Genomic DNA, 22,452 nt, shown 5'->3' on the forward strand with positions numbered 1-22,452 from the left:
TAGATCTGATTAGTTATTCACTTCTTCCAAAATCTTTGGGTTATTATTAGAGTTCCAGAAAATAGATTGGAACATGGAATTCATGTCAGCAGAACGCGAGTGCAGTAATCTTGAGGTTAGTGTGTTTAGATTCAGGTATCACTGCTCGTTATATGTAAGAGGGGGGTGGCTTTACCGGATTTTGAGGGGCTGTGAAGCTCTATGGTCAGAAATCAGAAAGGAATTCATATGAATTTGCACTACAGATGTTTATGACATCATTTCCATTCTAATAACCCTGGCGATTGGTGTCTACCATGATTTTTCCACCAATGATTAATAAAAGAACATCGGAGCAACTTTCAGGGGGAACAAATTATCATACACATTAATAAAAGCATTCACTGATCAATCTTCTTTTTCTGTGAATTTATCAAACTTTACTAGTAAAAAAGAAGCCAAATCCGATTTTCTGCAATATCCAGCACTTAACAACAAACCAGCCATTCCGATTAAGTTTCTATCACTACATGACATATCTTATACGTCTGAACTTATTGAGAAAACCCCATTATCCTCTTCAAACCTGGAAACAGCATGGAACCAGAAGAATGTGAAGGTGGCTTCCTTTCATGTAAGTACTCTTCAATCATTTCCTTGACAGACCTAGCCGATAAAGGGTGAAAATTGACACCCCATTCATCAACAAATCCTTTAATCAAAACCCTTTTCTCCTCTTGATCCATTTTGCTCCATTTCCTCTTCACTTCCTCTTTATCCAAAGCCAAGTACTTGCAAAGCTCAGCGAAAAGTAGTTCTCTGCTTTTCTTCATGGCCTCTTCTTGTTGCACCAAATGGATGTTTATTTTTGCTACTTCTGATGCCAAGTCTGATGCAAGATCAGCATCACTTCTGCATTTTTTGTGGGTGCATAGGATACGGGTTCTGAAATGGGTTGTGGTGGGGGAGGGACAAAAGTAGGATTTTGGACGTTGAAGAATTGTGTTTGGAAAAAATAGATTCGTTCTTAGGGCCATTTTTGAGGATTGAATCAACAGGTCGGTTCGGATTTTGGAGAAATTGAGGTTTTTAGGGTTTGGTGGTTAAGGAAGATTTTGTTAGAAACAGAGGAATCCCTGCGTCGTGCAGTGTTTGGAATTTGGTTCGGGTATAGCTTTTATTGAAGTTTTGACGGCAACATCATACGGCGCCGTCTGATTCATGGATGACAGAAATGGACTGCTATCCAAATTAGCTTTGACCCACGTTAGTCCAGTGGTTAAATTTGGTTCTGAGGTGAGCTGTGATAGAGAGGGACGAGTAGAATTATGGAGGTTGGAAAAGGGTTGTAGGAAAAAACAGATAGGTAACGTTTGGTTCAGAGTAGAAGAAGGCAGGAACATGCAAGAAACAAAAAAACATCGTGTTAATTTGATTGGCGGAGACGAAAACAGAGAATATCTATCTAAGAAATAGAGATGGAGACAGAAAAATCAATAAGAAATTAGTCAAGGAACACAGAGTTTGAAGACCGTTAACAGATGCATAAGAAAATACTATAAATTTCATGATTGAGATGAATACAACCGTTTGATCAAGATGAAGCACTCACCTATCGCCAATATATCTAGCCAGGGTAAAACTCCCAAGGAACAGCTCCTCGACACCATTATGTTGCTTATCAAGATTCTGCTGTCCAGCATGATATACAAATCTTTGGAGGGTTCGCAATCAAATAATGCACAGGTTAATTGGTTCTATGCTCGCATTTATCAGTAAATGATAGCTTGCATGAGTCCAGAAGTATTATATTCCAAGACAAAACCCTTGAAAACCTGTGGTGATCATAATGGGAAAATTACCTTCTACAAAAAAGATGAAAAAAGAAAAAAGAAAACCTTTCTGAACTTCTCTAAAACTCTATCAGCTTGAGGTCCAAACGCTTGATTGTAGTGCACTAGCTGGTCCAAACCTTCTTCGGAAAAATGGAAGCCATTTGATCAGCCGACCGAAGTACATCTGAACTGCGGTCTGAGAATGGAACTCTAAGCAACCGAAGTAAATCTAAACCTCAAGATTAAGTCGGTCCTTAAACTCAGCAATAGCTTTGTCCAAATTTCTCTTGCCAACAAAACAACATTGCCATGTAGTGTCTGAGCAGACATCGCTATGAATTAGCTTCTTCCCGCTGTTGCTAGTTACAGTCCCAGCCATAATGCTGGAATGCAATCAGATTCGATCTCAAGTATTTGATTTAATTTCTAACAACAAATTAAAATCAAAGAAGAGGGTTTTGGAAATTCTTGATTTGCTTATCACAACTCGTGGGAACCAAAAAAACCCTCATCATTCAGAGTCGTACAACTCCTTGTCGCAAAATCTTCGTAAGATCCATCGTAGATGCGATTTTTGTGTGAGAGGAATGAGCACAAGCTAATAATATTTCATCATAGGACATGACTGACACGATAATAGTTGCTCGTCACATGCAAGTAGAGCCAGTGCAGCGTCTGGAATTTGGTTTGCTCAAGTTCTATTGAAGTTTTGACTTCAACACCATAAGAAATCGTGTGATTTATAAAGATGAATCATGGATGATGCTAATGGAATGCCCTTCCATTTACAATGGACACACGTCAGTCAACTGGTTAAATTGGGTCTTGAAGGTTTTATGTTCGAATCCCAGAAAGACTTGAATTTAGGAATGGAGGCAATACTCCTCCTCCAACAATTCCATCGTATAAACCAAGCTACATTGCCAGGAAAAAAAAAAAGGGGTTTAAACCGATAGGTCACGTGAGCTAGTTTAGAATTGGAATAGAAGATCAGCAATTGCTGTGCTAGGCAAACAGCAAGCTAGAAATCAATATAACGGAACAAGGCATTAAATGGCAAGTACAAGGAAAAACTCTTTGGAGAAAGAAATCAACTATGCCACATTCATGATGAACCAAACACTTAAACTTAACGATACAGGAACCTGGGAGCTCAAAAGCAGTGTGGTTGCTCAGAACAGAATTTGTGACTATGCTAAGGTCAAATTGTATGCGTTGAAAAGAAAAAAAATATATATCATAAGGGAATAAAATGAATTGGATAAAAAAGAAAAGAAATGAATAATGGAATAAAGATGACTTTCTAAATTAAAAACATAGATCTAGTGGAAGCATGATGCAATATTAAGTACGCCTCAGAACCACCTTCCCCACCTGCAAAAATAATTTTCTATGATTTCTCTCTTCTTCTTTCATCTTTCTCCTTCTCTTTTACACTGTGAATCAATTCATTTCTGTTCAAAAATTCCGAGAAAGAACAGAGCAGCAACCTTTGTCCATCAGCATATATCTCCATGAAGACTTGTCTTTAGCCTGGTATGCCGATAAACAGATTCTAACAACCTGGTCTCCATGAAATTGCAGCTGCCACTCAGCTTAAGTGTGTCATATAATATCTGCACAAGGAAATCTGAGATTTTACAATATCCTACTCACGGTTCACCACCCCATCTGCAAGCTATTGTGAATCAGCCCTGAGAAGATATCAACCCATGTGTCCGGGACCCCAGGTAGGCACCAATGCATGCAGTCCTGACCCCATATTGCCACAGCATCCTTCTTTCCCAACCAAATCGCTGGGTGGGCATCTGCCCTAAACTCACTCAAATGAGTAAGATCCAGCAATCGGATATCTGTACCTTGCAGCGTCTCTTCAATAACGTGATTTATCTTCCTTGCCTCTGTATTCACTCCATTGTTGCTGGGGTCAAACCACAAGTCCAGCTGTGCAGGTATCGGTATCAAAATCTCTTCAGCAAGGAAATAAAGAAAGAGGAAAAAAAATTATACATACATTCACACACACACACATATATATATGGAAACACGTCAGCAGGTGAAGGTGTCAAAGGAGAAAGTTTTCATCTCAGAATATCTAGTTCAAGATTTGAACAATTGTCATAACATTTCAGCACATTCAAACAAATTTGATGAAAGACTATGAGCTTGATTTGGATAGGGGCCACAACAAAAACTAATTATCATCAAAATGACATGGGAATGAAATGTAAAGAGTAAATAGCTGTCATCAATGTATTACCTCATGTTCCTTAAGGGGCTCATCAAGCAAGCAACTGCCATTTTGATTCCACTCACCACCATAAAAATGGCGTGGCGATTGCAACCGCCAAAACTTGAGTGTCTTGCGAGGAAATTCTCTTTGAATGTATGAGACCATACTCTCAAGAACAACTTTAAGTCCTTCAAACAATCCAAGGGGAGGAAGTATTGGTTGCCCAGCACGATAGAAAACAAGAGGCGTCTCTTTTGGGAATTTGTCATAACCCCACCTAGTAAGACCAGACCATATGTTAAAGATACCACAATAAATATAGTACTAGCTAACAAATGAAAGCATCAAAATTAATGCAAGGGAAGAAGGTTGAGAGTAAACAAGCTGCCAGAATAACCTTTGCATGCTTTTGTTTTACTTGTAACAGGAAAATGAGAAAACATATCTGTGCCAGGTGCAGCAAAATTAAGGCCTCGAAAGCAAAAAAAAACTATGTGAACCCCCAAAATATTAGGTTTTGGAAAAACCAAAATGCCTTTTTAATTCAATCAACCAAGCTTCTTTTAAATCCAAATCATGCATATGCAATGTCAAAGCATTACAGGATGAAAAGATCAATTCATTTCCAACGTTTTCCTAAATTTCAGAGAGGAAAAGGAAATTACCAATGACCAGTATTAAAGATGAGAACATCATAGTAGTCGGTGATGGTGGCCCAATCTTCTGCAGGTATATCAACATCTACACGATATATTCCCTTCTGTCCATCATTCACAGTAGGCTGTTTTGGCTGCCACCTTTATTTGATCAAGTTATGAGCAAGTGAGATCGTCATTTTCAAACTTTCCAAAATGATAAGTTAAGGAACCATTTAAAGATTAAGGTTTAGCAGACATGACTCATATGACTATCAACAAAACAGAACCAAAGCAGAGAGTGCACACAACTAAATAAGAAAAAAAATCGCTGTTCACTTACAAGGCTGTTAATATCCCCACAAACATGAAATATGAGTTCAAACAAACATAGTATGAACAAATCAAACTGTCAAGCCCAATTCAATCCCAAGTTAAATCAATGGAAAATCCACTGCAATAAGGGACAGAAAATAAACTGATGTAGGTTGCACCAATGGTTTCCAGCATAAGTTGCATTCTCTTTGAACTATTCTAACTGAGTGATTTAAATATACTTGAAAATCCCAAGTATCCAATTCTTTGGTGATGAACTGTATCCCATAGAGACTTTAGCAGCTCTCAAAAGTGAACATGGATATTGCAATCATAGGGTAGCGCAGCTTTGAGCAACAGTTTGGGACATCAAACAATTTCATCAATAACAACCAGTAATCCATCAGGGTACTTGATCAAAATCTGTTTGAAACCTGTGAAGCTAAAATATGTTTTCCCGGAATCCAAATTAGGACACTGTTATGTATCAAAATACCACTTGGATAAGAAAATATGAAGCACCTTTCACGAAGCCTGGTCTCGATAACCAGCATTATGCGAATCAATCTCACTAGTTTTATAGCATGCAAAGTTTAGTTCTTTGATTGACGTAAATCCATTATTCCCCTGCATGGGCCTAAAACACCACACCCTGTCCCACTCTATCTAGAAGATATATATGGCTACAAGTCTATTCCTTTAGCTAAACTGCTCCTAAATTCAAGCGCTACATTTAGTTCAAAACAATAACATCCACAATGCATTATCAACCAAGCAGTAAAACCAAATGACAAAATAAACAGAAACAGGCATTTAAAAAGCCTTACTCATATTTGGAAAGCAAAACAGCCCGGTGATAAGCAACGGTGACATTGAACTTAGGGAAATAAGCACCTCTCCAAGCTCCTTTCCTTTTCCACTTCTTAGCATTGCCATCAGCAACTCTAAGAATACACAAGAAAGAAACCAAAAAATTCTCATTCAAAGAATCTCCAACCAATCCGATATTCCTATTCCTCATCAACTCAAGAAACCTCTCAGGATCAATCTTTGGCAACTCACAATCTTTAGGTACCCATCTCCAAGAATTAATCAAACCCATGTTTTCTCTCTGGTTTCTAAGGCAATTCCATGCATTTCTGTGAAATGGGCAGGACTCATCGTAAAGAGGCTTTGTGGATTTGGTGCGGTCTAGGACCCAGTTGCCTTTGAAGAGATTACAGGAAGTTGTCCTTGTTTTTGTTGTTGTTGTTGTGGTGGCGGTGGTGGTGGTGGTGGAGTGAGGGAGGAGAGAAATGGAGTAGAGGTAGAAGAAGAGGAAGGAGAGGAGGATCAAGTATGGGAGTGCTGGTGGGAGTTTTGGTGGCATTTTGGATCCACCACCGTCAATAGGTTATGCGAAAAGAAAGGTGTTGGTCTTTTCAGATTTCACTCTGGCCTTCCATCTCAAAGCTCTGTTTTTTAAGACGAAACCGACATGTAGCTTCGTGGTCAGCGACACGATGTTTCATCGCGAACGATCTGTCACTCTTCTCCTGATTGCTTGCCTTTATAGTTTACACCTATCATTTAAAAAAAAAATGTATTTAAATAATATATTTTTTTTACTTTAAAAAAATTATTTTTTATATTAACATATTAAAAAAATTTAAAAATATATAAAAAATTGAAGTAAATAAAAAAAATCAATATTTTTTAAAAATATATTTAAAATGCAAAAATAAATAGATTTTTAGTTAAGTAACTTATACTTCATAACAATTCGGGTTAGATAAAAAAATTTAAGAAAAAAAATAATGTTCGGTCGATATAAGCATATTTTAAATAAAAAAAAAATTAATGTTAAATGAAAAAAATAACGTTAATTTGTGTTAACCTATTAAATTAATGACTGAGTTATTTGACTAAAAACATCAAATCTATATAAAAAAAATATGAAATCTAATTTTTAACTAATCAAATGTTGAAGGATGAAATTAAAAAAAAATCAATCATATAAAAATATTGAAAAATAGCAATTATAAGCTAAAATAAAAAGCTTGAGCTCACCCAAGCTATGCCTTCGAGTTAGGTTATGAGATTAAAATAATTCAATAAAAAAAAATAAAAAAAAATCACAAAACTCAATTTTTTTTTAAAAAAAAAAAAAAGCATTGTTAAAATATATGGCTTAGGCTATTTGATTATAAACATCAAATATGAAAAAACTACAAAACTTAATTATAAGGAAATCAAATAATAAATGATAAAATTACAAAAAAAATCAACCACATAAAAGGAAAAAAAAAAAAAAACAAGTCACACGGGTTACCCTCAAAATCATAATTCAAGTTATAGATTGAGATAACTTTGTAGAAATGAAAATGAAAAAAACAACAAAGCTTATTTTGTAAAAAAATAAATATTGAATAATGAGATAGAAATAAAAAGCAAATGAAAATAATAAAAAAAAGATATCAACCCTTGTTAGCTTGTAAAACTCGTGACTTAGGCCATTTGATTATAAGCTCCAAACTTGAAAAAACCACAAAACCTAACTTTAAATAAATCAAATAATAAAATTAAAAAAAATAATTATATTAAAAGATTCAAAAGAAAAAAAACAATTAAAAGAACGAGAAATAAATTTAAAAAAAAACTAATGAGAAGATGAATAATTTTGGATCGAAGAGTTAAATTGAAAAGAAAAATAAATTTTACATAAAAATTAAAAGAAGAAGCCACCAAATAAATAATGATTATCATAAAAAATAACATATTATTTTTTTTTATTAAAGAATGAAATTGAAAATAATTAAAATTTTACAAAAGGAATAAGAAATAAAAATAATCAAATCTAGAATTGAAAAAAAAAAATTAAAGAATGAAAATGAAAAAATTACAAAAAACCTAAAGACAAACATTATAAATTAAAAGAATAAAAACCGATACTCAAATACATGCAACTATAGTTACTATGCTAAAAATTTTAATTACTATTATAAAATTTTTAATGACAAACATGATTTTTAAGGAAAAAAATGAGAGAGAAAAAGAGAATCATCAATGATAATCTATCAAGAACCAGCCAACACATGTTTCCTCCATAGAAAAAAGACGCCAGAATAATTTTTCTATGATCTTAGCTTTGATATAAGATTCACATTTTTCAACGCCTTTGTTTAACTTTGAGATTAATCTTAAACTACTAATGATTTCTCATATATTTATGATTTTTTATTTTTCTACCGGTCATGTATTTATGTTTTTATATATTTTGTTGGTAACAATAAAATAAAAAAATAAAACAAATAATATTTTTGGTTGAAAATAAGTTTTAAACAAATCTTAAACAAATATATATATATATATATATGAAGATCATATCAACAAACATAAAGAATTTTTATGAAGAAACAAAATGAAGAAATCCAAGATGCAAGATAAGTGAAGATTTAGAATTAAATGTTTATTTTAGTGCTCATGTAAATCTTTTTTCTTATTTTGATAGCATAATTAAAATGAATTTAAATGATTCGCTATGCATGCATTAATGAGATTAATATCGGTTCAAGAACTTTTTAGATAGAAATTTGTTAAAATTGGAAATTTACAGTAACCGGTAAACTGTTGGATGATACAAAATGAACCGGTCGACTTTTTTTTTTATTATTAAGGATGAACACGTAAGAATTGTGTAGAAATCGATCGATCGATTAGCTTGACTTATATAAACCAATCAAACGCTTATTCCAATAACTATAAACGACTAGTTATTTTTTTAGAAACTTATAAATATCTCTCTTAATTGCATCAATGAAAAGATTTACAAACATATATGATATGGAGACTATTCTAAGTGAAAAAAAAAACTAAAAATCATCAATCATACCATACTCCAAGTTGTATTAAATTGAACCTTCATATTCTAGCACTAGAGTATTTGTTCTTATATTCACTATATTTAAACATCTTTAAATATATTAAATGCGATTAAATGAGTAATAGAAATACATGATTTAATTGTATTATCCATTCTTTGAAAGAGTCTTTTATTGTAAACAAAAATCACAATTGTAAGCATTTGAGAATTAGATAAAAACTCTTGATATTGATGAATAAATATCACCAAGAAAAAGTCTTGAAGAAGACACATCTTCATCTTCAGGTGAAAAAATTCTTAGAGAATGCATATCTCCAAATAGATACAAATTTTGAAGAATGTTTTTTCTTGAAGCGACGAGAAAGGGCTTGATATGTATTCATCAAGGATATTGTATTATTAAGCTTAGATTAGTAAAAGAATACAATACTCAAATTTGCCAAACCAAGTTAAAAATAAGTTTATGATTTCTCTCTCCAGTACTCTTTACTTTAAACACCTTAATTATATTATTAATTAACCATGTGTTTAATTGAGTTAACTTCAATATTTATAATTATTAATGCCACATCTAAGTCATCCCCTTACAATTTATAATTTTTTTTATTTGCTCTGAAAAATTCTAGCATCATTTGTAATTGACAAAACTTTGCAGCTTAATTAACAATTTACATTATTACTACTGCCCTCTCCAAACTTCCTCTTGGTAAACAATTAGTGTGAGAATTCTAATTTTTTTTTCTTCAACTCAATTATTTTAATTTATGTTTTTTTATATATATTATTGTACAAGATCATGCTATAAATCATGAACAGCAGCGCTCGGGGAGTTCATGAAAACGAATGATGATGGGTCCAAACCAAATGAGTTAAATTCTCTTTATTTTTTATTTTTTTTATTTTTTTTAACATGGAAAAAATAATGGGGATGGATATGTGTTCGTATAAGCTGTCCACTTGGTGACACAGGTTCTCCGATCCTTGGCATTTAGCATAACATTCTATCCCAAGGTATCCACTTCACTTATTAACGAGGATATAAAAATTACAAGGAATGAATTATTTTTAAAAATTCCCGTTCATCATTTATGATGAATTCAATGACTTTTATTTCAAGATTACATTATTTTTTTTAGATAAATCAATTCATAAATTAAGCAATATATCCAGACCAACATTCATACAGATATATTTTTATTCAATTTAAAATTAGGTACAAGTATGTTATGACCCAAACTTGGGCTAGGTCCACTAAAAACATAACCCTTTAAATTGGATTGGTTTAGAGAAATCATGATCAATTAATTATGAATTGATTTTGTGTTTTAAAATGTTTTTTTTTTAAATTTAAATTATTTTTTATAATTTTAAATTATTTTAATGAGTTAATATTAAAAGTAAAATTTTAAAAGTAAAATTACAATGATAGCAGTAGGGATACGCAACTTGCAAGTAATCATGAAAAAAGGTGTGAATATTATTCCCATCACATGTCGAATAATTAAAATATAATATTCTAGGGACACTTCGTTTATTGGTTCAATACTTTTTAAATTATTTTTATTTAAAAGATATTAAATTTATGTTTTTTCATGATTTTAAAACATTAATGTAAGAAGTTAAAAAAATATATTTTTTTTAAAAATGCATTAGAGTCCATTCCCTATATTACCCTTAACTTATAGCAACTCATTTATCGTATTGTTAATATTGAGATTGTTTCGCTAATTGTTAATATTTTTATAAATTAATATTAAAAATAAAAAATATTATTTTAATAAATTTTTAAATAAAAATATTAAAAAAAAACCCTACAAGTTGACTTAAAAGCAGGCTAAAATAAAAGAAATTGACTCAACACGGAGATGTGCACAGAGATATTATATCAGGCAGACAGTGGAGCTATTATTAATAGGAAAATTAAAAAGAAAGGAGGGTTTCCCTGACATTTTTAGGGACCGCTAAAGAGTGATTTTAAAATGTTTTTAATTTAAAAAATATTTTTAATTTAAAAAATATTTTTGATTTTGTAATATCAAAACCACATGAAAATATTTTTAAAAAATTAATTTAAAAAAAAAATAATAAAACGGCGGTTAAACAGGAACGCTATAATCCTGGAGTGACTGTCACTGCGACTATCAGACGCTCCTCCCCTCTCTGGTAAGAACTAAGAACACAACACTATCCCTAAAACCTTATTGCATATATATCTTACATGTATGACTTGCCTGTCTCTGTCTGTTTCTTTCCTTTTTCAGTCATTAAATCCCCATCTCCTCCACTTCTATTTTCTTTATTCGTCGCTTTGGTAATCGTGTGATATTCTCTCTCTGTTCTTTTTCTTTCTTTCTGTCTGTAGAGAAATGCGGCCGTTCTTTAATTTCTTTTTTTAGATTGATTGCACGCTATTTTTGTCGTTCTTTATGAGATAATGTTGATGAATTTACACTTGATTCCTGTTTCAATTTTGAATCTGCTTAGAGAAACTTCAACTTTACTTGCTCCTATGTTTTGTGCCTATTGTAGTTCATTTATGAAACCGATTACTGATTTAGTCGATTGTGCTCTTTTAACTAGTTCGTATCATTTTTTTGTCCTCCCGAAGCTGAACCGGGGAGCCCTTTGACTGTTTTTACTTGGTTAAGTTGCAGGTTATGGATAGTGGTCCAGATCCAAGTTTGTATCCATTGCACCGCTGCAAAACAATTCATGTGGTTGGTATCGAGATTCTTGTTTCATAAATTACGTTACTGTGTCAACTTTGGATATGAATCTGCTGTGTATTTGGTCTGAATGAATGAAGAATGTAAAAGATTGCCTTCTTTTTTGGCTTTTGCGCTGAAATCAAGGCATTTTTTTTGGTCTTACAAAACCTTGCATCCAGGTGAGGCATGCACAAGGATTGCATAATGTCGAGGGAGAAAAGAACTATAAAGCATACTTGAATCCTGAATATTTAGATGCTCCCCTCACTCAACTAGGCTGGCAGCAGGTAGCACACCAATCAATCACATTTCATATGAGAGGAAACTCATTCGATTCATACTAGTCCTGAACTGAATTTTGTTCTATGAAGGAAGATATCTCACAAGAGAAGTTTTTGCTTTTGTTATAGGTTAATTATTTGCGGAAGCATGTCCATGCATCTGGGCTCTCCAAGAGGGTTGAATTAGTTGTTACATCCCCATTGCTCAGGTAGTGACTTTATGGATATATTTTCACTTATTTCAGTATGGATAGACGGGATTTCTTTTGTTGATAAATGCAACTCTTTTTGGGTCAAAATTGATCTTATGTCAAGTTCTAGATTAATCAAGCTTCTAACTATTAACGAGGGCCATAAATTCTCATTTATGCATGCAACTAGAAGCAATAGGCTTCAGAAGGGAAAATATATTCTCAATTTACTATCGGTATTTTTCTATTCTTTACTTTTGATCATGAGACACTTCCTTATTCCCTTATTCTTCTTTTCTGAGATGTTCTTTTAGTAAAATTTTGATTAATGTGGCGTGCAGGACATTGCAAACAGCTGTTGGAGTTTTTGGTGGGGAGGGCTTCACGGATGGGATGAATGCACTTCCACTAATGGTGGCAAATGTTGGAAACAGTGGTCGAGAAGCAATTTCAAGTCTCAATTCGCCACCGTTCATTGCAGTAGAAGATTGTCGAGAACATTTTGTATGTCTAGTGTACTATTTTTTTTCTTGAAATAACAGATACTTCTAACTGAACGAGTTCCACATTTCTAAGTTCTGCAGAGAATAATTGATGCTTTATTTGAGAAAAATTGGGCATTGACCTTGATTCTAAAGTTCATTCACTTTTATGCATTAAAAGAACTCTTTAAGCTCCTATAAACTTAGTTTTTAATGATTTCATATTTTCTCACGCGCAGATGGAAACTAGAGAATAATAAAGCCTTACACAGTTCTCTTATGTGTCCTATGGGTTGCAGGGTGTACATCCTTGTGACAAGAGACACAATGTCAGCGAGTATCAATTTCTTTTTCCTGCAGTTGACTTTTCACTGGCAAGTACTTGGATATATAAGATAAAGTGATAAAGTAACAGTTATAAATTCATTTACTGTGCATGTTAGCTTTGGTGGCTAATTAGTTGAGGTTAAATCCTCGTTATTTTCATGAATTTTAAACTAAATAACCTTTTGATGTTCTGTTCAGATAGAAACTGATGAGGATGTACTGTGGAAGGCCGATGTGAGAGAGACAACTGAAGAACTGGCTGCAAGGGGACTGAAGTTTTTAAACTGGTGAATACTTGCTCTCCATTGATATGGCATTGTTTCTGTATAGGCTCTTATGTTTTATCTACGCTTCACCATCTAAGTGACTAGAATTAGGGTTGCTTTTCATCACACTTTATGGGTTTTGCTTGATATTATTTGTTATTCAATTTGCTGTCGTCTGCAATTTTGAACTTCTAATTTCAGATATTGTTGCTTTGATCTTGCAATAAAATCTCCGCAAAAAACTTCAATAAAAAAACTTGTGTTTTCCTGTGTGTGGAATTTGTTGTAGATTTATCTAACATGTGCCTTGGGCCCCAACCATTCTCTTGTCAGGCTGTGGACAAGGAAAGAGAAGGAGATAGCCATTGTTACCCATAGCGGGTTTTTGGTTCATACATTACGTGCATTTGGAAATGACTGTCATCCATTGGTGAAGAAAGAAATGGGCACACGGTAAGCTACCTGCTATTTTAGCTTTTGCATACAAATGGCATTCTTTAACCACAAAATTCTTAGCCTGCTAGGTGCACATGCCATTGGAGAAGTTGGAGTTAACTTTTAGCAATTTTGCATTATGTGGCTGCTCAAAATTTGAAGCTGCCACCACGTGGTTGCATGCCTTGCTTCTACCATTGCACCGAGCAATGGCTCTTCTGAACTCCTGGAGTTTTCTGATGTTTTTCATGGGTTATTAAACAACAATTTATTCTTCCATTTTTTCCCTGCAATCTCCACTAGAAGTTATTGGTAACTTTTTTTTCCTTTCTGCTTGAATTTGAGCTGAAAAGGAATGTATATTTTGGTCAATGAAATTTGAACTGAAAATATTTACCTTCCCTATCGGTGCCCTCCAGACTTATTCTCATGCATCTTATGCTCTAATATGATACGCGCTGCAGTTTAGGGCAGGAACTTTCTTGCAGTATTTAATTGGACTGCACTTGATGTCAAATTAAATTTCTTTTAATGTGTAATCCTTTCCTAAAATAAAAATGACTTCTTTTTCTTGCAGGTTTGCTAATTGTGAGCTTCGATCTATGGTCATTGTTGACAGAAGGTGAGCTGGTAATCTTTAAGAAAGTATAATGAATCGTGTTATCTTTACAGCTTCTTATATGACTTTGTGTTCTTTCTCCAGTATGATTGGATCAGATGTTTCAACGACTAACTATCCTGGAAAGATTCCTTCCGGGCTGGATATCCCTAGTGATGTTGGGGAGGAGGAATCACCCAATTCAATTTAGGTGATGAACAGATTGAAATTGATCTGAGCATTATAAATTATATGTTTGGCTTTCTTGGAAAACTGTGGCCATTGATTTGTTCACCCCTGTTACCTGGAACTGGGATGCATTCCCAGTCGGGAGTCATGTTATTTGAAACATGTAGGAATAGAAAAGACTAAGGTGCATTCCGGCATGGCGGGGCACAGTGAAATCGAAACCTGTCAAAGCGTTTGCCCAAAGCTTTTGCAGTTAAATCAACACTCAATTTGGGTCAATGTCTTTACGTTTCACAAGTTTTTTTTTTTTAAAAAGTTTAATTTTTTTTTTAAATTAATATATTTTTTTAATTATTTTAATATGTTTTAAAATAAAAAATATTTTAAAAAATAATTATCATCCGCACTCCAAATTACAGAAATATATTATAAAACTGACATGTCCCTCCAACGCAAAACTACTAATGTTATTTCAAGTTACAAACATAAATGTGAATCTTGCTTGTGCCATGGCACTGGTCTCATTGACGATTTTTCACATTCATGGATTAATTAGCCACATCTCCAAAGTTATCAAGCAGGTAAAGCATGTAAATTCTGTCCTTAGTTCTTCCAACTTCTTTGTTGTTTGAGGATATAAACATTACTTAACTTGTACTCGTAGGATTCATGTTAAAAAGAAAACCCATATTTGGGTTTGGAACTACCCCAGGATCAATAATAGACTTGAATTGCTCGAGTTGTGGACACTGACAATTTGTTGACGAATTTATATGAAAACGGATCAGTTGTTATTAAAGTATGGTAACAAACTGTCTTTTTCAATCATGAGGAATCTGAGAAGGAAGTACAAGGAATAGAAGGTAGATGCAATGTTTTATTTCGTCTTCAAAACATCATAAAAAGGACGCGGGCCGCTTCTTAGGTTTAGCATATAGTTCCTGAAAGCATAAAAATATGATATTGAACGACTAAACATCAATCACGAAGTAAATGGCAATTTCTTCTCAGGCCTCAAGAAATTATACCTCTACTGCAGAAGCTAAACGCAACAGTGTTGCTTCACCCCATGGCCTGCTAATTAGTTGCAACCCAATCGGAAGCCCTTGTTTATCATAACCAACCTGAAAATTGACCATATTGGATGTGTCATTATGCAGCGCTTACCGAGGAAGAACTACATAAAAAAAAAAAAAGTATAGATATTGACCGCATGACTTATGACAGGCCATCGTCCTTGTTTCAGATATTTACCAATTGCACTTGGATTTTGGTGATGCAAAGAGATACCATGAATTACGAGAAATAATGGAGTAAATGGGATATGGAATGAATATGTAAGATGGAAATAAAAATAAAAATGATTCACGATATTTTTCCAGGGAAAAGAACAACTCACAGGTATAGAAATGGCGGGGAAACCAAGAAGATTTGCAGCAACAACAAAGCGCATAAGGTAACCTGAATGCAAGAGTTCATTCATTAATATAGAATACGATTGTACAAGAAAACTAGTTGAATGCCCTCCTGTTGCGGGGTGCTCTAGTTTTTGTTACAAAAGATGAGCATCAATGGACAAACCTGTAACCTGCAAATTTGTCTCTCCATAGCTAAGAGCACCAGAAGGTATTTTGGGTGCTGTCATGCTGTTAATCCCAAAGAAAAAGAACACCTCATTTCAACTTAAACATAACATGCAGAGGTTCCGTATAAGTGGTGCATAATCAACAACAAGTGTAGCAGGAGCAACTTCTTCCAAAAAGTGCATAGAACTTGAGGTAACGACTCAATTTTGAACGAAAATGACATTCTTTTCCCATCATATGCAAGTCAATGCTTATATAAATCACAGATCTCTTATGGCACCAGTAGTAATAATAATAATAATAATAATAATAATAATAATAATAATAAATAATAATAATAAAACAAAGAAAGAAAATTGAAACTCAAATGTTTAATGGATAGAAGCAAAATCCACCCAGTTAGGTTCATTGATTGAGTTTGCATATAGTGACTTTACTGTGAAAAAACAATATACTCTTGATAATAGTAAAACTTGCATACCCAGTTGTCGGTGTCACTATGACATCAACCTTTTTGAAAATCTCCATATGATGGTACATTAGTCTTCGCCTGATGGAATCAGATTAAAAAGTAAGAAACGCATCCAACTAAAACGCTCAAACATATAATTTAGAAAATAACAACACCTAACATAACCATTATGTATTTTTTTCAATGAATATAGGAAGCTACATGATTTGCCGGAACTACTAAACCCAGATATCACGTGTCATTTATTCAGATAAAAGATAAAACTATCTCATCAAGTAATTGCAATACTAGACCCTAAATATGAAGAACGTAGGAATGGGAATGAGGAAAGACAACAATGAGAATCAATATCTATTTGTTCACGAATTTTGATATGTAACATTGCTCTAGAGTTAGACGAGTTTTTAGAAAATGTTACTATCTACTATTTAAAAGTTTTTGTCAAAATTGACAACTCCTTGACAGTACAAGAAACTAGATTACAAGACCATGCAGCTGATATAGAAATGTGTCTGATAAAGCTTCAAGTACATCCTACCACTAACTGGTTGCTTGGTTTACTTTAGAAGGTGGAGAACACCAATTAAGAATAAGAGTTCCACAACTATATACATCTAGACTTGAATGTGGAGTGGGACTGCAAGAAATGGGGAGAGAAGAGAAGCAAGAGGAATTCTCTGTCAGAATGCTACCATGTGTGAAAAGGCGAAGTGCAAAACAGGAGCACCCTATAACAAAGCAAATTCACAATTGAAACGGGCTAGGTTTCCTATCTTGATGGCTTAAAGACATGCTATGAAGTAGAGCTACTTCCTCTTTATGGAGCATGATGAACATTAAGGATTATTCGCATTTTAGGTAGATATAAATAGTCATGTGATACCTCTAATAGATGTAGACCTTCAGAAACTCAAGCTATAAAATTAGAAACTTCAAAAGTATCAAAAGCATATGTATCGATTTTGTATCTCAAATGAAAATCTAGAGATTGTTCTTGTTATCCCCACCTAAGACACTGGGCAGCAATGTAGTCTGATGCATTGAATGATCGAAAAAGTGCAACACTAGTACGGGAATCGTAGTTCAACCTCACACCTTTCCTGCAAAAGAATAAGAAAGAACAGGATATCACTATTAATCCAAAATTTCTTACCTGTGTAAATTCAGCAATGACAATGATCTTCTTGAGTGGTTCTAATTATGCATTTGATGGATTCTCAAATGATTTGTGGTTCTGTTGTCAATCTATTAATGTACTCTTCAGGAGAGGCAAGAGACTTACCCATCCTCAATATCAGGATTCAGTGACTGTATAAACTCAGATCCAATTGAAAGAAGATGAGAAGTGCGCATCTCTTGCATCTCAGGTATGACAATCTCTACCATCTTGAACCATATTCCAAGAAAATTTCATTCTCAGTATATGAGGAGATCGTTTGTGTATATATAAAAACAATTATTCCAATCAGATTATATGGTAAGAATGGATTTAAAACGGAGTGCATTATGTGGACTTACTTCACACCCATGTGTTTTGGATAAAAGGTTAAGCATATCCTCACATGTATCAGAGACATCAGTTGACTGTACATCATTAAACCACTGCAGGATAATAATAATTTTACTCAAAACTACTCTTTTGATTGTTAAAACATTGAATCAATCCACTTAAAATTAAAAGATAAATGGAATCACCGCAGTATATTTTCCCAGTCGCAATGATCCTAAAGCATCTGCACCGTCACATGATGACAAATTTGGCAAACAAGGGGGTGACTACAAAGGACATGCACAGCATTATAAAGAAAGTAGATAACAAGAAAATTGCATCCTAACAAGTAGTTAGAGGTTATAAGGAATCATTAGCTTCAGTTAAAAGTCAAAAAAATGTGAATGCAGTGCAACGGACATACCATCTGTGTCAGAACTATATGCTTGGAACATTAAGGTTTCCCACAAGATGCATGGAGAGAAGATGAACAACAATGCGTGAAAGAATAGGCAAACAAGTCTCATGAATCTTAATAACAGGCAGAATAGCAGATTGAATTATAACAACAATGAACACTAATGTGTGGATTTAGACACAGACAACAACGATGACTATAAACTCAAGATCTCTACAAGTTTCAGAAATAAAAAGCTTGTCAGCTTATGAAGCAGGAAACCACACAAACTAATTGAGATGTGTTATTTGTGGTGAAAAGAGTCAAACTTCAAAAAGATCAAGGGCGAGCTGGTAGAGTGACTAGAGTAGATTTTTTATTTTTTAGACAGATGATGATTTTTATGAAATTACCGGATTCAAACTGATCCTATCTGCAGGATTGGAGCCCAAAATTGCTGCATACCTGATAAATCAACAGATTGTAAGGTGATTTTTTTTACAAAGAAAACATTGAAATCAACTGTTCATTTCATCAAAAATTCAAACATCAACTAAGTCCATGTCTTGGCTTTAGCGAGTATAATGAATGCAACCACAAATTACACCAAGAATTCAAACAGTGTATTTCCTCTCCCCCTCTTTTTCATTTTTATCAGCTGGAATATCTTCTAATGAGTAAGGGTAGCAGACTAGTAATGAACATGTTCAGCAATCGATGATATCTCTTTCTACATAGAATACATTTTAGCAAATATTTTGAAGCCATGCAGTCAATGAGAAGCTTCTCAGTTTGTGTTACCTAAGTGAAGTTTCAGCAGAGAAAAAATACAGCAGCTTGCTCAACCACAATACAGATAGATGTATGGTCTAACTGCTTACAGAAAACTCTCTAGCCAGTAAAATCCATTAACACGATTGAAATACTTACACAAGCATGACATCCTCCACAGAAGATGCAATTGGTCCGATAACTGCCACGGTCCCATAATCATATAAGGAACTACATCATTATATCACCAAGAAAGAGTTAGGGCTAAAGAAATCTCTAGTGTCTGAAAACTAAACTTTTCATAACAAGTCATCCACGCCATTCATTTTTTGCCCTTTTTTTATTTAATCAAGTCTTAAAGAGTACTGTTAAGAAATACAGGAACACCAAAGCTGGTAATAACTTGCAACAATGGAACAATCATAAAAAGCTTACCCTCTGATGTTTGTCCGACCATATGTTGTTTTCAAACCCACTACACCACAGAGAGAAGAGGGAATGCGGATTGAACCTGCATTTCTTTCATTAAATCAAACGTACACAATTAGTGTATTGTTAAAACCAATCACAAGCTAGACCAACAAAAATAACTGCACAACCTCCACCATCAGTTCCCAAGGCAGCAGAGCATAGACCAGAGGCTACAATTGCTGCCGGGCCTGAGGAAGATCCGCCTGTGTACCTATCCAATGCATGGGGGTTTCTCGTTGTTCTGCACCATAAAATTGTAATTAAGAACTAAAAACTAAAAGAATCTAGTTAATCATGCAATAATGAATAACATCCATTAGGAAGTTTAATGAACTGACCCATAATTTGGATTGTTCCCAGTAGTACCCATGCCAAACTCATGCATATTTGCCTTTCCTACAAATATCACGCCACAGCAACGCAGTCTAGAAACACTAACCGCGTCCTCTTTCATAGGGCGGACCTCATGCATCCATGTTGTCCCACCTGTCATCAAAGATCAAGTTTTACCTAGACTTTTAAGAATCTTTACAAAATATGTCGAGAAATCAGGAAAAGAGGTGCCATTTTGTACCCTTGGATGGATGCGGATACAAATCTATATCATCCTTGATTGCGATGAAAATGCCATCCAGGATGGATATTGGACTTCCTACAGTCAGCAACCCACAAAGCACATAAGATGATTAATTGCAGTTTAGGTTTTACCACAGCTTATCTATAAATCCAAAAGTCTACCACGGTGTATATGGAAACCAGTATATATTATCAAATGTAATTTAGCAATACCTTCCTCAAATCTCTTTGTAGAAGCTGCAGCTTGTTTCCTGACTTCTTCAGCATCAAAAGAAATCAATAATGGCGTTGGGGGATCCTTTTTGTTGAATTCTTCTATAACTGAGATGATCTTCTCAGCAACCTGCAAGATAAATGTGAGATCCTCTGAAATTTGTTAAAAGAACAAAAAAAAAAAAAAACGAAACCGAACCTTTAGCCACTTACCATAGATGGAGTAACAAACTGGGACCGATAAGCATGTGCATAATCGCGTATCTTCCAATACCTAAACGGTGAAGCCAAGTCCTCATTCCAGCAGCTGGCAGGATTATAAGGAGGAAGGCAGTTCACAGCTAACTCTACCCGGTCTTCTGGTTTTCCATCTTCATCCACAACGACAACGCCAGGTTCTGGTTCTGTAAGCACATTCATACTAACAGCATCAGTGTCACAAGTAGAGACTAACAAATCATTAAGCATCAGTATAGTGAAAAAAAACCTTGTGGAGGATATTCAGGTTTATACATAGGCGCTTCCGGTATCACAGTATTTTGCAGCAACTGGCATTAACAAACAAGGAAACATTTAAAGCACTTTTAATCAACTGTCTCCTTCATGACGCAAAAATTAACATAATACTTTGAAAAAAAATAAGAAGCAGACCTCAACTATCTTGTTATCCTTCTTCAAACGTGATATAATCAAAGGACCAACAAGCGGAGTCTCAAGTAACTTTACAAACAGCTTAAATTTCAATCCAGTCAAATGCGGAGCTGTAATTTAAAAAAAAAAAAAAAATAAATTCATGATATACACAAATAAATAAAATTCACGAGGAAAATGCAAAGAAAACCTTGGATTGCTTCATGATGGTACTTGACAGCGGACAAGTCGACGTCCTCAGCCGGCACCATTACACGTTTCTTTCCCATTCTCTACGGAAAACAAAAACAAAACAGGACCCCTCTATTGATGATCAATCGAAAAGAGAAATAAAGAGATATTTTGATGTGCAAGACTTGAACTGCTTTCTGTATATAACAAAGTCAACAATACTCAAACTGTGTTTGGTTTCTCAATCATTGAATAGATAGACAAACACGAAGATGTTTCTGATCTGGGCGTGGAATTCTATGAGAGGAGGATGAGGAAAAAAGAGAGAGTATAGAAGTAGTAATCTGTCTTGACATATAGAGATTAGTAGTTGAATGCTTCAAAGCTTCGTGTATTTTTTTAATGTATTACTTCTGTTGCTTTCCTATTGTTCGATAACCTCCTTATAGGAGTTGGACTGACCGGCGAATCAACCCGGTAACCAGCTGGTTTGCCGTTTATTTCGAGTTGGGTCGATGAAACAATTGTTACAGGCTTGGAAAAAAAAAAATTTAAGGCCATGTTTGTTTCCGGAAAGTAGTTTCCAGAAAACTATTTTCCAAACTTTCATGTATTTGTTTGTCATTAGAAAAGTTGGTCAACAGAAAACACTTTCCAGTCAATAAAAAATACTTTCCGGTCAACAGAAAATACTTTCCAGTCAATTTCAATCAAAGAAAAATTTGCTTGAAATTTTATCTCTTAAAATTTTTTCAATTTCATCTCTTAAAATTTTATTTTTATATTAACTTTGGTTCTTATTTTTATAATTGCTATTTGCTTTTTTCTTATCATATTTTTATTGAAATTTTTTATTTATCAAATTTCGGTCCTCATTCTTTTGATTGTTACTTATTTTATTTGAAATAATTTATAAAATATTGATTATTATTATTTTAATTTCTTCATCTTTCATTTTTTTTTTAATTTTTTAGATTTGATCTCTACTATTTTGATTATTATTATTTATTTTATTTGAGATAATTTATAAAATTATATATTTTTTTTCAATTTCATTCTAATTCAACTTTTTAATTTGTAAGATTTTTTCCTCATTATTTTAATAAACTTGAAAAAAATAAAATATTAATAAGTTATTTTTCAGCTCATTTTCTATGACATAACCAAACACTGAAAAGTGTTTTCCAACTCATTTTTCCATTACACTATCAAATATTAAAAAATATTTTTTCAGAATTCATTTTTTAGAATTTATTTTTTTTAAAATTTATTTTTTTAAAAAAAACTACTTTCCAGCAAACAAACAAACGTATTCTTCA

General features: G+C 33.6%; 4 protein-coding genes across 10 annotated transcripts; 1 reads left to right on the forward strand and 3 right to left on the reverse strand.

The window, feature by feature from the left end:
• Positions 1 to 315: 315 nt before the first annotated feature.
• On the reverse strand, positions 316 to 1,359 carry LOC118051820 (uncharacterized). The gene has a single exon (XM_035062550.2). The coding sequence runs from the start codon at positions 1,014 to 1,016 to the stop codon at positions 534 to 536; it is 483 nt and encodes a 160-aa protein (XP_034918441.1). The 5' UTR covers positions 1,017 to 1,359; the 3' UTR covers positions 316 to 533.
• Positions 1,360 to 2,890: 1,531 nt separating this feature from the next.
• On the reverse strand, positions 2,891 to 6,459 carry LOC118051822 (protein trichome birefringence-like 12). Of its 2 annotated transcripts, none has more exons than XM_035062551.2 (4): positions 5,825 to 6,453; positions 4,713 to 4,844; positions 4,075 to 4,324; positions 2,891 to 3,758 (listed from the first exon to the last, which is right to left on the reverse strand). In XM_035062551.2, exons 1-4 carry the CDS (start codon positions 6,364 to 6,366, stop codon positions 3,474 to 3,476), a joined length of 1,209 nt encoding a protein of 402 aa, XP_034918442.1. In that variant the 5' UTR covers positions 6,367 to 6,453; the 3' UTR covers positions 2,891 to 3,473. The 2 variants fall into 2 exon arrangements, with proteins under 2 accessions (XP_034918442.1, XP_034918443.1); XM_035062552.2 differs by having other exon boundaries at positions 3,650 to 3,784; positions 5,825 to 6,459.
• A 4,469-nt stretch (positions 6,460 to 10,928) lies between these two features.
• Positions 10,929 to 14,579, forward strand: LOC118051824 (phosphoglycerate mutase-like protein 1). Of its 5 annotated transcripts, none has more exons than XM_073412649.1 (10): positions 10,929 to 11,022; positions 11,514 to 11,576; positions 11,747 to 11,854; positions 11,978 to 12,057; positions 12,381 to 12,543; positions 12,821 to 12,899; positions 13,051 to 13,135; positions 13,448 to 13,567; positions 14,127 to 14,171; positions 14,253 to 14,579. In XM_073412649.1, exons 2-10 carry the CDS (start codon positions 11,517 to 11,519, stop codon positions 14,356 to 14,358), a joined length of 846 nt encoding a protein of 281 aa, XP_073268750.1. In that variant the 5' UTR covers positions 10,929 to 11,022; positions 11,514 to 11,516; the 3' UTR covers positions 14,359 to 14,579. The 5 variants fall into 5 exon arrangements, with proteins under 5 accessions (XP_073268750.1, XP_073268751.1, XP_073268748.1 ...); XM_073412650.1 differs by having other exon boundaries at positions 10,946 to 11,022; positions 11,508 to 11,576; XM_073412647.1 differs by lacking the exon at positions 10,929 to 11,022 and adding an exon at positions 11,037 to 11,170.
• A 423-nt stretch (positions 14,580 to 15,002) lies between these two features.
• On the reverse strand, positions 15,003 to 21,660 carry LOC118051823 (fatty acid amide hydrolase). Of its 2 annotated transcripts, none has more exons than XR_004688102.2 (20): positions 21,153 to 21,660; positions 20,963 to 21,072; positions 20,799 to 20,859; positions 20,525 to 20,715; positions 20,312 to 20,441; positions 20,097 to 20,174; positions 19,861 to 20,008; positions 19,651 to 19,763; positions 19,487 to 19,562; positions 19,211 to 19,282; positions 18,694 to 18,745; positions 18,090 to 18,170; positions 17,913 to 17,996; positions 17,677 to 17,780; positions 17,402 to 17,494; positions 16,404 to 16,472; positions 15,918 to 15,982; positions 15,736 to 15,797; positions 15,365 to 15,513; positions 15,003 to 15,277 (listed from the first exon to the last, which is right to left on the reverse strand). XR_004688102.2 is itself a non-coding variant. In XM_035062553.2 (20 exons), exons 1-20 carry the CDS (start codon positions 21,229 to 21,231, stop codon positions 15,233 to 15,235), a joined length of 1,809 nt encoding a protein of 602 aa, XP_034918444.1. In that variant the 5' UTR covers positions 21,232 to 21,652; the 3' UTR covers positions 15,003 to 15,232. The 2 variants fall into 2 exon arrangements, 1 of the variants encoding a protein (XP_034918444.1); XM_035062553.2 differs by having other exon boundaries at positions 15,365 to 15,460; positions 21,153 to 21,652.
• Between the last annotated feature and the right edge of the window lie 792 nt (positions 21,661 to 22,452).

Source organism: Populus alba, chromosome 11 (genome assembly GCF_005239225.2).
Source record: "Populus alba chromosome 11, ASM523922v2, whole genome shotgun sequence".
Lineage (NCBI taxonomy): Eukaryota > Viridiplantae > Streptophyta > Magnoliopsida > Malpighiales > Salicaceae > Populus > Populus alba.

Coding starts and splice junctions, on each gene's coding strand:
- LOC118051820 (XM_035062550.2), bottom strand. CDS start 1,016: ATGGCCCTAAGAACGAATCTATTTTTTCCAAACACAATTCTTCAACGT.
- LOC118051822 (XM_035062551.2), bottom strand. CDS start 6,366: ATGCCACCAAAACTCCCACCAGCACTCCCATACTTGATCCTCCTCTCC. Junction 4,845..5,824: donor GTTTTGCTTTCCAAATATGA/GTAAGGCTTTTT, acceptor GATCAAATAAAG/GTGGCAGCCAAAACAGCCTA. Junction 3,759..4,074: donor AGCCCCTTAAGGAACATGAG/GTAATACATTGA, acceptor ATACCTGCACAG/CTGGACTTGTGGTTTGACCC.
- LOC118051824 (XM_073412646.1), top strand. CDS start 11,078: ATGTATGACTTGCCTGTCTCTGTCTGTTTCTTTCCTTTTTCAGTCATT. Junction 12,544..12,820: donor AAGATTGTCGAGAACATTTT/GTATGTCTAGTG, acceptor TATGGGTTGCAG/GGTGTACATCCTTGTGACAA. Junction 14,172..14,252: donor ATGGTCATTGTTGACAGAAG/GTGAGCTGGTAA, acceptor TTCTTTCTCCAG/TATGATTGGATCAGATGTTT.
- LOC118051823 (XM_035062553.2), bottom strand. CDS start 21,231: ATGGGAAAGAAACGTGTAATGGTGCCGGCTGAGGACGTCGACTTGTCC. Junction 19,563..19,650: donor CTTGGGAACTGATGGTGGAG/GTTGTGCAGTTA, acceptor AAAGAAATGCAG/GTTCAATCCGCATTCCCTCT. Junction 18,746..19,210: donor GTGGAGGATGTCATGCTTGT/GTAAGTATTTCA, acceptor TTGATTTATCAG/GTATGCAGCAATTTTGGGCT.